The 14,357-nt window shown below is 40.5% G+C and overlaps 1 protein-coding gene across 14 annotated transcripts in view; it reads left to right on the forward strand.

Annotated features, from left to right (window-relative positions):
- TTLL5 (tubulin tyrosine ligase like 5) overlaps nt 1–14,357 on the forward strand; it is a 283,931-nt gene that overhangs the window by 27,753 nt on the left and 241,821 nt on the right. For 13 of the 14 annotated variants that reach the window (XM_057732748.1, XM_057732753.1, XM_057732746.1 and 10 more), the window contains 3 exons: nt 3,954–4,036; nt 10,993–11,062; nt 11,470–11,554. In XM_057732748.1, coding sequence (XP_057588731.1) covers nt 3,954–4,036; nt 10,993–11,062; nt 11,470–11,554 — 238 coding nt within the window. Of the gene's footprint in view, nt 1–3,953; nt 4,037–10,992; nt 11,063–11,469; nt 11,555–14,357 lie in introns of those variants that run through there. The other variant, XM_057732761.1, reaches the window with a different exon arrangement.

The following is a 14,357-nucleotide window of genomic DNA, read 5'->3' on the forward strand; positions in this document are numbered from 1 at the left end:
CAGTTGTAAAGGCAGTTTTGAGTTCTGGCTGGAGGTAAAGATTCTGAAAGTTGTAGATACGGAGGTGGGTATGATTACCAAGGAAGAGAAAAAGAAAGAGAGGAAGAACCACAGAGAAATCAGAGGGGAGAGAGACCTTAAAGATATGAGCAAGGAAATGAGGTCCCAGAGGAGGCAGGAAAGGGTTCAGTCAAGAGCCCAAGTAGAAGGGTGAGTGTTAGGAAGGAGGTGGGCATGTCTCTCCCCTAAAAGGAGGGAAGGAAGAAGGCTAAGTGGTCACCCAGGTAACATTTTAGATGGAGAGGAAAACAGGTAAGTGGGTTTACATTACAGATTCCCAGCCTTCTCGGTGAGGAGGGTGATGAGGACACATACCAGGAGTGATGGGTTTGGGTGTTTGAGAGTAGCAGAAGGGCATGTGACTAGCCCGCGAAAGGGCTTTTGAAAGGGAACTGCTAAGGAACGTGAGGATTGCCTGAATTTGTAGCTTTTTGTTCTAATAGGAAAACACCTGAAATCCATCTCTGGCGAAACCTAGCCCAGAGATCAAACACTGCCTTAAGAGATTTGAAGGACTTCCCTGGTGGTCCAATGGTTAAGAATCTTCCTTCCAATGTAGGGCACAAGGGTTCAATCCCTGGTCGGGGAACTAAGATCCCATGTGCCGTGCCTCGGGGCAACTAAGCCCATGTGCTGTAACTACTGAGCCAGTGTGCTTTGAAGCCTGCACACGCCACAACTAGAGAGAAGCCCTTGCCCCGCAAGAAGGATCCCATATGCCACAACTAAGACCCAACGCAGGCAAATAAATAAATTAAAAAAAGAAAAAAGAGAGAGAGAGCTATAAGAGATGTGAAACCTGGATACTGCCAAACTGTTCCCAGTAGTTAGAATGTGGGACTTGGAATATACGGACCAGATCTTGCTAGACTCCTGGTGCCACTGTTGGTAGTGTAACTGTGTGTAGTACAGTTGGAGGTCTGTGACTGCAAAGAACCTAAGAGTCTTGCCAACTGCAGTCACTTTCCCCAGTGGACAGCTTTCTAAGTAGGAAGAAGGAAACAACAAGGAAGACAGGGTGGTGCCAATGTTAGAAAAGCAGAACTTTCCCCCCCACACCCCAGCAGATTTCTGTTTACTTCTCACTGGCCAGAATTGTGTCCTCTGGCCATCTTTAGCTGCAAGAGAGACAGAAATCATTCTAAGGAATGAACTTTGTTGTCAGCCAGTTAATTGCAGATGAGCGGATTGCAAAGCAATCAGTTAATTTATAGAATCATAATAGTAGGATTATGAGAGATCTCATAATTCAAATCAAACTAAACCCCTCATTTTAAAGCTGAGGCTGGATAATTTAAGCAAACTGCCCATGGTAAAAGTCAGAATTAGAACTCAGATCTTCCTGCTCCTGGTTCAGTGGTTTTTTCATTGGACCAAGCATGCTGCCACCGTAGGACCTGGAAGGCACTGGAAAGAGTTGCAGGCCCTGTGTCGTATATCCTCATCCCGACAGGCTGCTCAGCTCTTTGCCCTGCCTCTGCTTCTGACCCACATTTTTGGAACCTGTGAAAGAAATCAGTCCTTATTCTGAAATACAGCACATCAAGGAGAAAGGCCTAGCATGAAAGACATTTTTTTGGTATTTAGAATTTCAAGAATGTGATAAAAGTGAAGCCTAGAAGCAACAGAAACTTCTGATAAAGCTAGTCCCCAAAGTAAGATTTATTAAACGCGTTAGATGGCAGAAGTTGCATTTAGCTAGATTTCCCCTGTTCTGAAAACGAGTGTTTTCTGCGTCCGCTTGTCACCGCAGAGGGTACTGTCTCCGGACAGGGCTGGTCATTTTCTTCGGCATTCCCGTAGCTCCCCAACTTGGTCTTTGTGAGCTCAGTGTGTCTAATCACTTGCTCAGTGTCCGCCTGTCTGCTAGTCTAATCTTCGTGAGGACAAAGACTGTCTTTCACTCTGCTTGCTGCACACTCACAAACTGCCTGACACAGGTTGGTTACTTAGAAGTACTGAATGAATGAAGTTCAGAAATTTTTATAATTTTTTTGTTTTCTTTTGCTGTTAGTAGTTCCTTTTGTTCTCAATCTATTGTATTCTCAGAATTTGGGGGAAATGGCAAAATGTCAAAATTAAAGTGTATACATATACATATATTCACTGGCTTCATGTTATAGAGATTTAATTTGTCTTATATAACTGTAAATATGCCATCTCTCACAGGACTTTAAAATTATATAAATTATATTTTTTGAAGATAATATAGTCATGGTGCAAAACAAAGAGCAAAACAATAATCAGTGAAAAGCCTTTTTTCTCCTCTTTTCCTCAGTCATCCAGTTTTCCCCAGAGGTGATCCATGTTGTTAGTATTTTTACAGATCCTCTAGAGATATTCTCTGCACTTTTACTAGCACCTGGCTTGAGTGTGTATGTGAACGGATGGGAGTGTACGATACTCAGTGCCCTGCACTTTACTTCTTACCACTCAACAGCTTATCTTTGAGCTCATTCCCTCTCTGTTCATTAATAACATTCTCATTTTGTGTCTGCTTAATATTTCATCATGTAGAGCAGGTGTCTGCAAATTATAGTCCTTGTGTCAGATCTGGTCCTCTGCCCGTTTATATGTATCCCATGAGCTAAAAATGGCTTTTACATTTTTAAATGGTTGAAAAAAAATCAAAAGAAGAATAAAACTCTGTGGCATGTGGAAATCATAGGAAATTCGGTGTCCATAAATAAAGATTTTTTTCGGCCCAGCCCTGCCCCTTTGTGTACATATTGTTTATGGTGGCTTTTGAGCTACAATGACAGTTGAATAGTTGCAACAGAGATTGCATGACCTGCAAAGCCTAAGCTATTTATTACCCAGCTTTTTACCAAAAAAACTTTGCTGGCCCCTCATATAGATGCAATATAGTATATTTAATTAGTTGATGGACATCTTTTGCTGTTCAATGCAGCATTAAAAGATACTCTTGTACAAAGAACGTTTCAACATGTGTGAGCAGGACTAGAGAATACATTTCCAGAAGTGAAATTGCTCACAGAGTGTTACGTTCTTTGTGGCACATGACATTTTTTTCTAACTCTGCTAGGTCATATCCAGGGAAAAAACAAAGGAGGATGGGGGAGAGTAGACAAGGTGATCTCTCTCTCCTGGTGAAGTGGTTTGTGGCACTGACAAAGTCAAGTTCCTGGTGGGAGGCCTTGAAAAGACAGTTTGGCTCCTATCAGAGGGAGAGTCCTTTGTCCCTGCTGCTCTCTCGTGTGCCCTGACCTTCCCTAAGTGGAGGCCAGAACCATCTGCAAGCCTCTAGGACTCCTCATGTTGGTTGTGTGGTTTCTCTTCCTATGATCCGAAGGTATTTAAGCGTAAACCTGAACATGAGAAAGGAACAAAAGTGAAGGGCACCTTTTAACCATTTGTAAATTATCGTCCTACCTTTTCACTCACATTGTTTGATTTAAGGTGATTTTTTCTTATAAGCTCAGAGAAACTGCTTAAGGAAAGTAACCATATTAGGGGATCTAGGTTTCCACTCACATTGTCACTGTCTGCAGTGTGAGCCTCTGGAGGTTAATGGAGGCGAGGATCTCAAAGATTCATGAAGGTTGTTAGTGACAGTAATAAACTAACATCCAGATATCTGCCTTATCTTGTCTTCATCCCCTCATTCAAGAGGGGAAATGGTGGAAGAAATATATTATGTAATTTTGCTGTCTCCTCCTCTCTCCTTCTCTCTTTCCTTTTTTCTCTCTTTCTCTGTTTTCATTTTTAAGGCTAGTCCAAAAATACAGGTTATTGTAGCTGCTGTCCTCTGCTTAGAAATTTGGAAAATTCTTGGGGTACCTGAGTAGATAACCAGTGTTAAAATTTGAGATAATAAACTCATGTCCCTTTTTTCTTTCTCCCCCGATTTTGTCTCCCAATATTTTGAGCAGATTCATATTCAAAGGATCGGGGACCTTGGATAGTAAAACCAGTGGCCTCTTCCAGAGGGCGGGGCGTCTACCTGATCAACAACGTAAGTATGCAGCGGGTGGCATACTTCGCTCCCTGTTCATTCTTCCCTCCTTCACCTTTCGTCTTCGCTACTAAGTCAGCATTCAGAAGTGTAACCTCCTCCCATGCCAACCGTTACTCTCTGACTAACGTCACTTGATTGAATTTTGGGGTAGGGAAGCCTTTGGTGTCAGCAGAAAAGAGGTACTTTTTCTGCTTTGAACATTCTGCCTTGCTAATTCCTAAAGAGGTACTTTTTTCTGCTTTGGACATTCTGCCTTGCTAATTCCTCAGCACTGAGCATTAATTGGTAGCACGTACATGTAGTTCCTATTGTGAGGAGAGCTGTGGGTTCCTGCCCTCAAGGTCATCAAGCAGATTACCCTTAATTTGGCATGGCGTCCTGCCCCTGCCCCCTGCCCTCCCCCTCCTCTTCTTCCTCCTCATCCTCTTCTTTTTGCAGAAGTAATCAGTATCTTGATTCTTTGCAAAATCCTCATTAAAAGTTGTTTTTCAGTTGAATATATATACAGAGTAAATAACATAAAATCCCAACCCCAGCCTCACTCACTAGACTTACCGCAGTAGTTAGTAACCTAATACAGTTGATTTATGTTTATTCTTTTCTCCAGTTTGCGTTTTGTTTCCTAATTCTCAGTTTGATATTCACTGCCCTCGTGTCACCTCCTATCCTCGCTTCCACATTCCATCTCTAAGTTTGATTACTTTTTCTTATTTTTATACTTTAATGGTTTATCATATTCACTTCTCTTCAATAACTGTGATGCAGTTTCTCTGCTTTATCTGTAAGTTAAGTAAAAAATTTAAACTCAATAGAAACTTTATGGATGGGAATTCTGAAATTTAACCAATTTTTTAGCCTGGATCTTTGTTCATTCATCCTGGACATTCGGTCAGCCCTTTCAACCTGGAAACTACTGTTTTTCTTTAGTTCAGGGAAAAATCATTCATTTTTTTGTCTTTGTTTCTGCTTCTGGAACTCCTTTTTGAGGCATCCTGGGTCTTTTCTTCATGTCAACTTTTCTCTCATTTTAAATTGTCTTTTCCCATCTTTATCTCCTGGATCACCAGTGTGAGCTCTGTGCATTTTATCACTCACTGCATCTCCTGTATTTCTATATTAGCTTTCATAAAGTACAAAAACTCTTTATTTTCTGATTTGCCTTTTTTTTTTTTTTTTTTTTTGATAACAGTCTGTTGTTTCTTCATAGATGCAGTTTGCCAGCTGGTCTTTCTGAAGATACATCTTGAAAGTTTTTTTAAGTTCTCTTTTATTTCATGAATTTTCTTGGGATCATCTTTTTTTCCTGCTGTTGGGTTTTTCTCAGTTTTAGTGACCTGAGGTGTTGAGTCATACTGATGAAGAAAAGACTAGACTGGTTGAAACTGACAGCTGGCCTGGGTTTCCGCTACCGTTGTGCAGGACTGACTCCGTGATAAGTCAGTCTCCCTGGACAGGACGCTGACGGTGCTTTGTGCGAGGGCGAAGTGTGTCGACTGTCAGGCCGCCCCTTAGGTGGATGTGGGTGAGGAGACTGCCTCTTCCTTGCCCCTTGCCAAAACAGGGCCGGCCTGGTTGTGGATGTAAAGGCAGAGTTTGGTGACTTCCCTTTGGGGCGGCGCTGCCTTTCCTCTCTTTTCCCCTTTGTGTCTGCTGTGGGGATGCAGCGGCCTCAGGTTCCTCTCCTGTCAGATCCCTGTGCCCACCCCTACTTGATGTCCCCCCAAGATAGTCGTTAGGTTTCATCCTGAGGGCAAAGCTTTGGTTGTTGGAGAAGGCCTGTTGGCGTCACTGTTTTAACTGCTGTTTGTTAATGATCTGATTCTTGTCCCTTGGCTCACGCCTGCTCTTGGTGTTTGTTCACTGCCAGCTTGGAACTTCTCAGAGGCCTCCTTGGGTAGATCACTCTCACCTCTGATATTTGGGGCTGGGGCGTCCTCTGCTCTGTGTTCTCAACCTGTTCCCACCTGCTTTCTGTCTTTCAGGATTTCCTTAAACCTTTTAAGGTCTTTTGTTGGCTCCTTTAACTGTTTTCTAGCCTTGTCATCGTTTCATTCTTTTAAAAATATCTCCTGTGTCCTTACAGTGGGGCCCTGGAAGGGAAGAGGGGGAGGTGAACATGTCATGTGTGGTTGGTACGCCCCCTCAAATTCCCCAGTTCTCTTTCTTTTTACACATCTGAGCTATTTCCTATATGTGCAGAAACTAACTTTCTGAGGGGTCTATCACATGGGAAAATCCTTAAATTCAGTCTGGACTAAAAACTGTACAGTAAACACTGACAGCCAGACCTTTCATGCTGAAGAATATAGGATCTGATTCCGATGCAGTAGCTATACAGCCCCAGGCCCAGGCTACAAGTCCTGCTACCTGACCTGGTGTTGCTCTAGAAACCTTTTGCCCTGGGTCTCTTGTGGTAGAAGGTCCTGCTCGTAAGCCTTGGAGCTCTCTTTTCTTGTCTCTGTTCTGACCTTGGCATGAAGGCTCCTGTTCAACAGCTTTTCCTTCAGCTCTGTGCCAGGAGCTGCAGTGTTGTTTGAATGTCATAGACGGCGCTAGTTTGGGTTTGGGGTTTAGCTGCCAAATGGAATTGCTGTTGAAAGTCAACTGTGGTACAAGTTTGCTTTTTACTTTCTTAGACATGAGTCAAAAAGAATAGAATCTGTTCCCAGCTCATCTGGGACTTTTTTCTCTTGGAATGCTCTTTTGCCCTGGTGATTTGTTGTTTTATTTTATTTTATTTTTATTTACTTATTTATTTTTATTATTTGATTTGTTATTTTAAAACCAACATCATAAAGAATAGGAAAGGTAAACTTTCCTTGGTGGGGCTGAGAACCCCGTGCCCTGACTCTTCCCTGGATGCCGCATCTTGTAAAGGGGGTGACAAGTCTTTAGAGAATGCGTTTGGCAGGCTCTCCTTCTCCCTCCCACCTCTCCCTGGGCTGACTCCCTAGAGACCCCCTGCACAGATCAAAGTACTTGGCAGGACCCTTTGCCTGCCCCCTCCCCCTCAGTGAAACTTTGGAATGAGTCTGATTCTTTGAGGTCTTTGGTGGAGATGCCAGACAGAAGCCTGGGAAGATGCCAGCAAGCACCAGGGGAGCTGGCAACATGTGGACATAATGGGAAAATATTCCCATTTTTCTCCAAATCTGGAATTTTATCAGCTTTTACCCAGACCTACAAACCATGTAGTTAATACTCTTCTCTCCCTCCTTACACACAAGGCCCAACCATCTCCTCTTTTCCATACCTGGATCCTTTCCCGTGGAATATGTGACCCATTAGCCAACTGGATGAAGTAACTCTTTCCAAGGCTGCTGCCTGCTTTCCTTTCAGATTCAGGGGGGAGGGAGGGAGAGTGCTCCAGTGGAGGGTCTGTGAGCAGAACGAGTGTGAGTGGGTGAGGGATGGGGGTGGGAGGGCAGAGTTAGGTGTGAGGGCCAAATAAAAATATCTTTCCGTGTCTTCCCGCTGCAGTGAGGAGTGAGAGGGCCTCTTATTAAAAATTCCCCATAATAGTCATAACCTTTTGGAAAATGTCTGCAAAAAGCAACTTTTACCATTACGAGAATAGGATAAGGGATAGAAAAAGCATTACTTCTATGTAATACTGAAGAGAGAGGAGTGTGAGCTCCTATAGATGGAAGCATCTTGGCTGATTGGCAAATGCGGTCTCTTAATGATGTGCTCTTCAACTCAGGAAATTCAGCATAAAGAAACAGAATTGTGTTTGCTCCAGCCCTTTCAGTAACCGTGACTAAATGCCATATTTTCCCAATTTAGTATATTTAAATCAAGGAGGGAAAAGGTCTGGTGTTTTCTGATTAAGGTATGAATTTGATTATGGAAGTCAAATTTAGTCATCCCTGTCTCACGCATTATCCATGGTAAATACAATACTAGTATTTTCTCTGAGATTTTGAAGTAGCGGGAGAGTATTTAGGTCACTCTGTTCACTCCTGTGTTTGTGAATATAATTCTGTACAGCTCTCTTGTTTCTGTTTGTTTATAATGTTATTTTAGGTGCTCTCCATTATTTCCTCATTATTCAACAAATATTTAGAGAGTCCCTGTTGTGTGCCAGGTGCTACCACTCCTTAAAGCCTTTTCAGGAAAAAGGATCATCTCCTAATTCTTAGGTATCTTCATTATAATTCAGTGCATTGCTCTGAGCAGAATGGTGTGTTGCATGTCGTGAGGAATGCTGTTGAGTTGTGGTACTCAGTAAACGGAACCCGATAGATACTATTGAGTTTGCAGTAGTAATACTAACTGACATTTCTTAAGGATTTACTATGTGCCTACCACTGTACCTTCCAAATATAATCCCACTTAGTCTTTATGAGAACCGTAAGAGGTAGTTTCTATTTCTTCTGTTAAATGAAGATTTTAACTCAGATCTAGCTGATTTCAGAGCGTACCCTCTTAACCACTGTAGCATTCTACCTTACAATAACTTAACAGATACCATGAGCTTTAATCTTACAGTCCAATTAGAAAAATAGATGGGGTTCCAACTTTCACAACAATTCAGATTCTTACTTTAGCATACTGGGAGGGCATTTTGAGTTTAGAATTGACATCATTTAAAATGAGTTAATTGGGGATGGATGAAAAGGAGACAGGCTTGAAGATATCAAAAAGATTTCATTAGTTGCTTATCAGTATACTACACTCTACAAAAAAACTGTACTTGAACAATTCTTTTCTTCCATGAGCTTACAATTTAATTCCCAATGCAGATAGAAATGAGAGGTATAGACTGTTGAACAAATATTAACATTATCTAAATAATGTAATAAGAGATTATGTTCTGCATAATTCAAAGGACAAATGTATATGATGAGGAAGGGACGAGAGGAAATGGGCACGGACGTTAGATATGTCATAGAGTGAAAACCATTACCAGTGTAGTCTCTGGTTCTGAGTACAGTTGGGTGGTTGGATAAAGTTGGGTGGTCGTGTATCTGTTGTAGCCTGTAGGTGTTACTTAGTAGAAAAAGAGCTGCAATTGTTTAATTTTAGGTTTGGAACACAGCCTGCAGCTTGCTTCTTTGTGCTGTGATTGCATCAGTTCTTACACACTAAGCTGACTCAAAATAGAGATAGTACCAGTGAGAAACTGATCAGGAAATGGTGTGGGTGACCAAGTCCAGAGTATGACTCCGTAGTGATGTTGTAGTGTCTGTATGATGCATAGAAATGGCTTGTGAAGTTGTGTTCTGAGTTTGAGATGGCAGCAGTGGGAAATGAGAGGGGAATCTCATTATCTTGACCCTGGAGTTGCTTCTTGTGGTTGTGTATGAGGTTATGGGCCACAAAATTATCCTCATTTTATAACTGTAGTGCTTGGGATAACAAATGCATTATTATAAAGGCAAACTTTTAAATTTGGGGGACAATAATTTTAGGTCAGAGCTTATGAGACAAGGTGCAAGTAGTGCTTAAGAATTAAGCTTCTGAGGCAGATTGCCTGGGTTCAAATGGTGCTCTATCACTTATTAGCTTTGTGACTTTGAGCAGGTTGCTAACCCTCTCTGACTCTTCCGTCCTCTGTAACAGTTGGATGCTGTTATACCTACCACGTGGGGGTTGGATGAAGATTAAATGAAATAATACTTGTGAAAGATTAGAACAGTGTTGGCACGTAGCAAATCTTCCGTGCATTTATTACAATTTTTTTTCCTGCAAATGTTAACAGTGTTTCTGTTGCTGCCACTATAGCTGTTATCATCACAATTATCATTATAGCCACTTCCCTTTCGGAGTCCTTTTCTCCTGTATGGATTGTGGTGACTGACAGCTGATTTTTCTGTCTTAATCTCATTTGGAGTTGTTCTGTTCCAGATCTTTTCATCTTACTCTTTACTTAATCAAGAAACCTCAATAATTTCCTGCTTCCCAGCATATTCAATCTAAACTTCTCTTGCCAGGGGTTCAAATCCCTTTGCCAGTGGGGTCTTCCCTCCTAATTGTCTAACCATACTTTTCATTACTTCCCAGTTGAGTCTTTTAGCCCCAGCTCGGTGAATCTGCCCACTCTTCTTTCTACTGGGCTTTGTCATTCCACACTGGCCTCCTTTCCTTTCCACCATGTGCTTGATAGCTTTCAGCACTCACTTCTGAACCTACTCTTCCAGGATCAACCTTTCCTGACTGGTCCCCCATAACTGGTCTGCGTTTCCACTCTGCAGCCTCACAGCTTGACTTGTGGATGTGCTGCTTTGTATTCGTTTAAATTCTATATATTTGCTGGCCCTCTACTCAAACACCAAACTCTTTGGGAGTAGGGGTTGGGCAGGGATTGCATCTGTTTTCTTCATCACTCTGTCCCAGTGCCTTATGCAGTACCCATCATACTCATAATTATTTATTTATAGACAATTCTTTTCCATTGAAAAAAATATTTAAAAGATCTAATTCAGTCTTTACATACAGTGGCATAGCAAGTATTATTGAGTGAATCAGTGAAACATCCATCCCATTTCACAGGGAAAATGCCAGGATCCATTGTGGAAAGATCTGTAAGTTCTCTGAGCAACTTGATGAAAGCCTTCCTATAAGAATAATGGTAGTACTTTAAAATATCCAACATGCTTTTACATTTGGGAGAAAGCAAGTTTTAAGTTATTTTTTAAGTAGCTTTTATTTTCTTGGCATGTAAATATTTAACATCATGTATATAAATCTTTAAAGCTGATTAGGCTCTATTTATTATGTGAAAGGTGCTGTGTAAATTTCTTTTTCGCACATTATTATTGGATTCTCACAGTGTTTATGGAAGTGGTGTATCATGTGGCCAATTAATATATGGGTAGCTTAGAGGAAAACTTTGCTTAGAGTTGTAGTTTTCCACATTATCGTTTCTAAAAGGTTAAGAACTTTGCTTCTTTATTGTAAGCGAGGATTCCTTTGCATTTCTACCTTTCATTTTTGTCTTTACTCAATAGCCAAACCAGATTTCCCTGGAAGAGAACATACTGGTCTCCCGTTACATTAACAACCCCCTGCTCATAGATGGTGAGTTGTGATTAGGTCTTTGACCGGATTGGGCTAGATCTTACTAAATTTTTTTTTTAACATTTTTATAGTCTTCTCTAGTAAGTCTTTATTAAGCTAGTACGAAATTCTTGGCAACTGTGACTCCAGAGATGAAGCCGGTTCCTTACCTACCTCATGGGATTATTTTGAAGGTGATTTTGAGATAATAAAAAAGAAAGTGCTTTATGTGTTATAACAGTAACAAGTATATATAAAAAGTATACAATATGTATATATATATTTGCAGTATATGAGATAATTATTTACCCTCAGAAGGTAAAATGTGTGGGACTGTCTCATTTTTTTCTGTTACATTGTCCTGTTCATTCTGTAACAAAAGACAAATAAGCTTAGTTTTTCCTGTGCACCCTAATTTTTGTTTCTAGATTTCAAGTTTGACGTGCGCCTCTATGTGCTTGTGACTTCCTATGATCCCCTTGTCATCTATCTCTATGAAGAAGGACTGGCTAGGTAAGAGAGCTTGGGTGGAGGGGGTTTGAGCTGACCCATTAAAGAGTTCATTAACATCAGGCTGTTTTTTCTGTTGTGTTCAACTGAGGAACATAAGAGTGTCCCCAGATGGGCTTCAGATTACAGAAATCACTCTTATCACTTCACAGTCTCACTTGCATATCCGCACATGTGAACAAGCATGTGTATGTAAACACCTTTCCCAGCAGGGATCCAGGATCACATCTGTATTTTCATGCAGTGACAATTGGTATGAAGATCCTAGGGCCACTGTTGTTTACGAATGGTCTAGAAAGGGAAAAAAAAAATCCCACATGTAAATACCTGTTATATACCAGACATTTATTTTCATGCTCACAACAACTTTAAAGTTGATGCATTTTTGCAGTTGTGGAAACTGAGGCTTAGAGTGAGGGAACTTGAAGTCACTCCCCTGAGGTCTCCAGCTGGTTGTAGTGGAGTGGGAATTTGAACCCCTGGATCTGACTTCAGAGCTGAAGGCTTGAGCTGTTTCATGCCCTCTTATATTTGGTAGGGGGGGCATTAGCTGCTTTTTTTCCCCCACTTACAAGTCTATAATATATTTTACAGTGATTTTATATATATATTATATATAATATATATTTCTGTTTTTCTTGAGGTACTTCTTAGGTTTTAAGGTAGTGTGACTTACAAAATAAAGTTCAACTTAAAATTTGAAGTTTCATTTCCCATATCCATAGGATTTTACAGGTGAAAGTGTTTTTTTAGACCCTTTAAATTGTTTAAAAATGGGTATATAACTTTGGTGTGCTTGTGTTCATTTCTCCCACAAAACTAATATATGTATGTATTTCCCCCGCAAAACCCATATGTGTATATATATATATATATGTATATATTACCAAGTAGCTTGCTCTGAAGTTCTTATTATGCATAGTTTTCTTATAGAGCATAGCAGTTTAGGAGGGGGTTTTCATCTGTAAAAAGCATGGCCTATATAAGTTTCTGTATTTTAGAAAATGTACTTCAAAGATGGGAAATACCATGATAAAAGAGGGCTCCCTATTTAAGTATAGGTGCTTGAGAGATGTCATTGTACTCTGACAACTGTTCTTCTAGAATTTGTTTTTTAATTATATTTTAGACTAAAATTTTTTGATGCGTTGTGTGACTGGGGTCAGAGGGTGAGAACAGTTAACCAGAGTCTAGCAGGTTGAGTCGTGTCTTCCCTTCACCTCTAGGTGGCAGTGACAGCATTTGTAAGCACAGTCATATTTTTAACTAAGATTTGTGAGTTTGAACCCTGGGAACACTGAAGGCCACCAAAGCTCCCTAGTTCTGGTCTCTGGTTCCTGGAAAATTGAGGAGAGGGAAAATGAAAACATTTCTCAGTTTTTGGGTAAAGGGCTGAACCAGGTATCTGGGCGCAAACTAACTAGTAACTCTAATCAGATCTTCAAAGGAAAGAAGTTTTCTGTAGTGTTTTTAGACATATGTGCTCTCATATTTTGAAGTATAGGGATAAAAGCTGAGTCTCCATATTATCTAAAACAAAGACAAGGTGAAATAGGCCCTTACTTCTGCTCAGGTGTATACAGTGCTGAGGATTTTCCATTTTGTAATTTGAGATGTCTGAGCTTTCCCCTCTGTGTATCATGAGCTTCTTGACCCTCCTCCCTCCACTCATCCTCACCCAACTTGTCTCCTGTACCCTTCTCGGGAGCGCATTATGTCCTGCCATAAGCTGGACTTCTTGAATAGGGAACAGATCTCAAGGTTATGCTCACTGTGTCTCAAGGGTATCTTAGCAATGTGTTTTGCACATTATTCCAAAGGTATTTCACCCACAGTATTAATAGCCCTCGCTATTGGTAAAATTCGGCATTGTTTGAAAGCCTCAATGGTTCAGATGCGAAATGAGAGCAATACCAGTATTTATTATAGAATTTACTACGGACATGCAAGTGCTTTGGCTATCAGGTGTGTGTTGGAAGTCAGAACCCACTGAATTGAGTAACTCTTCTCTTGCCTCCAGCAGGAACTGAGTATATATATATATATATATATTTTTTTTTTTTTAAAAATGGATGTGCTTTCTCAGAATATTTTGGAAAACAATTTTGTAAAAGTTTGGATTAAATTGAACCCCAAAATATGAATTTTCAGGGCTTTGGCTTATTTTACCTAAAAGTACAGGCGAATATAAAAGCTTTACGGAAGTACATTATGACAGGCTATTAGCCAGTCGTGCGAGGGTGCGTTGCTCTGCACAATAACTTCCATGTGCCTAAGTCCCTGTGTCTTAACCACTGTGTATCTTGGCACTCATCTGCTGCTTTTTAATCCTCAGAAGCCGTTCAACTGTGTCATTACATTCAACGATAGTCCACAGCATCTCCAGGTCTGCAGCCTCTAGTAATCTTGGGTCACGTGTGTTTTAAATAGACATTACTGAAGATAATCAGTTTGGGATGAGATCACAAGACCATTTTACTTTGAGGCTCAACGGGGAAAACCATAATCTTTCCTAAAGAGACAGAACTGGTGGCAATGTAATTGGTTTCCTTCTTTAGAAAAGAAGGGTCTTATCCCATATCACTTCCATCTGGGACCTCAAAATTCATGTTTAAGTGACAGAAAGATTAAGTTCATTTCACAAGATTTTTGTGTAAATTCTTTACCTTCTTAAATTTACTGAAGAAAAAGATTCTAAATAGTTTCTTTCTAGATTCATCATTTCAGTTGTGCTTGCTTTATTAACATAGGCAGTAGGAAAACTCTCATTATTTTCTTATACGTGGGCAAAATACTGAGACGTTTT

Source organism: Hippopotamus amphibius, chromosome 4, assembly GCF_030028045.1.
Source record: "Hippopotamus amphibius kiboko isolate mHipAmp2 chromosome 4, mHipAmp2.hap2, whole genome shotgun sequence".
Classification (NCBI taxonomy): domain Eukaryota; kingdom Metazoa; phylum Chordata; class Mammalia; order Artiodactyla; family Hippopotamidae; genus Hippopotamus; species Hippopotamus amphibius.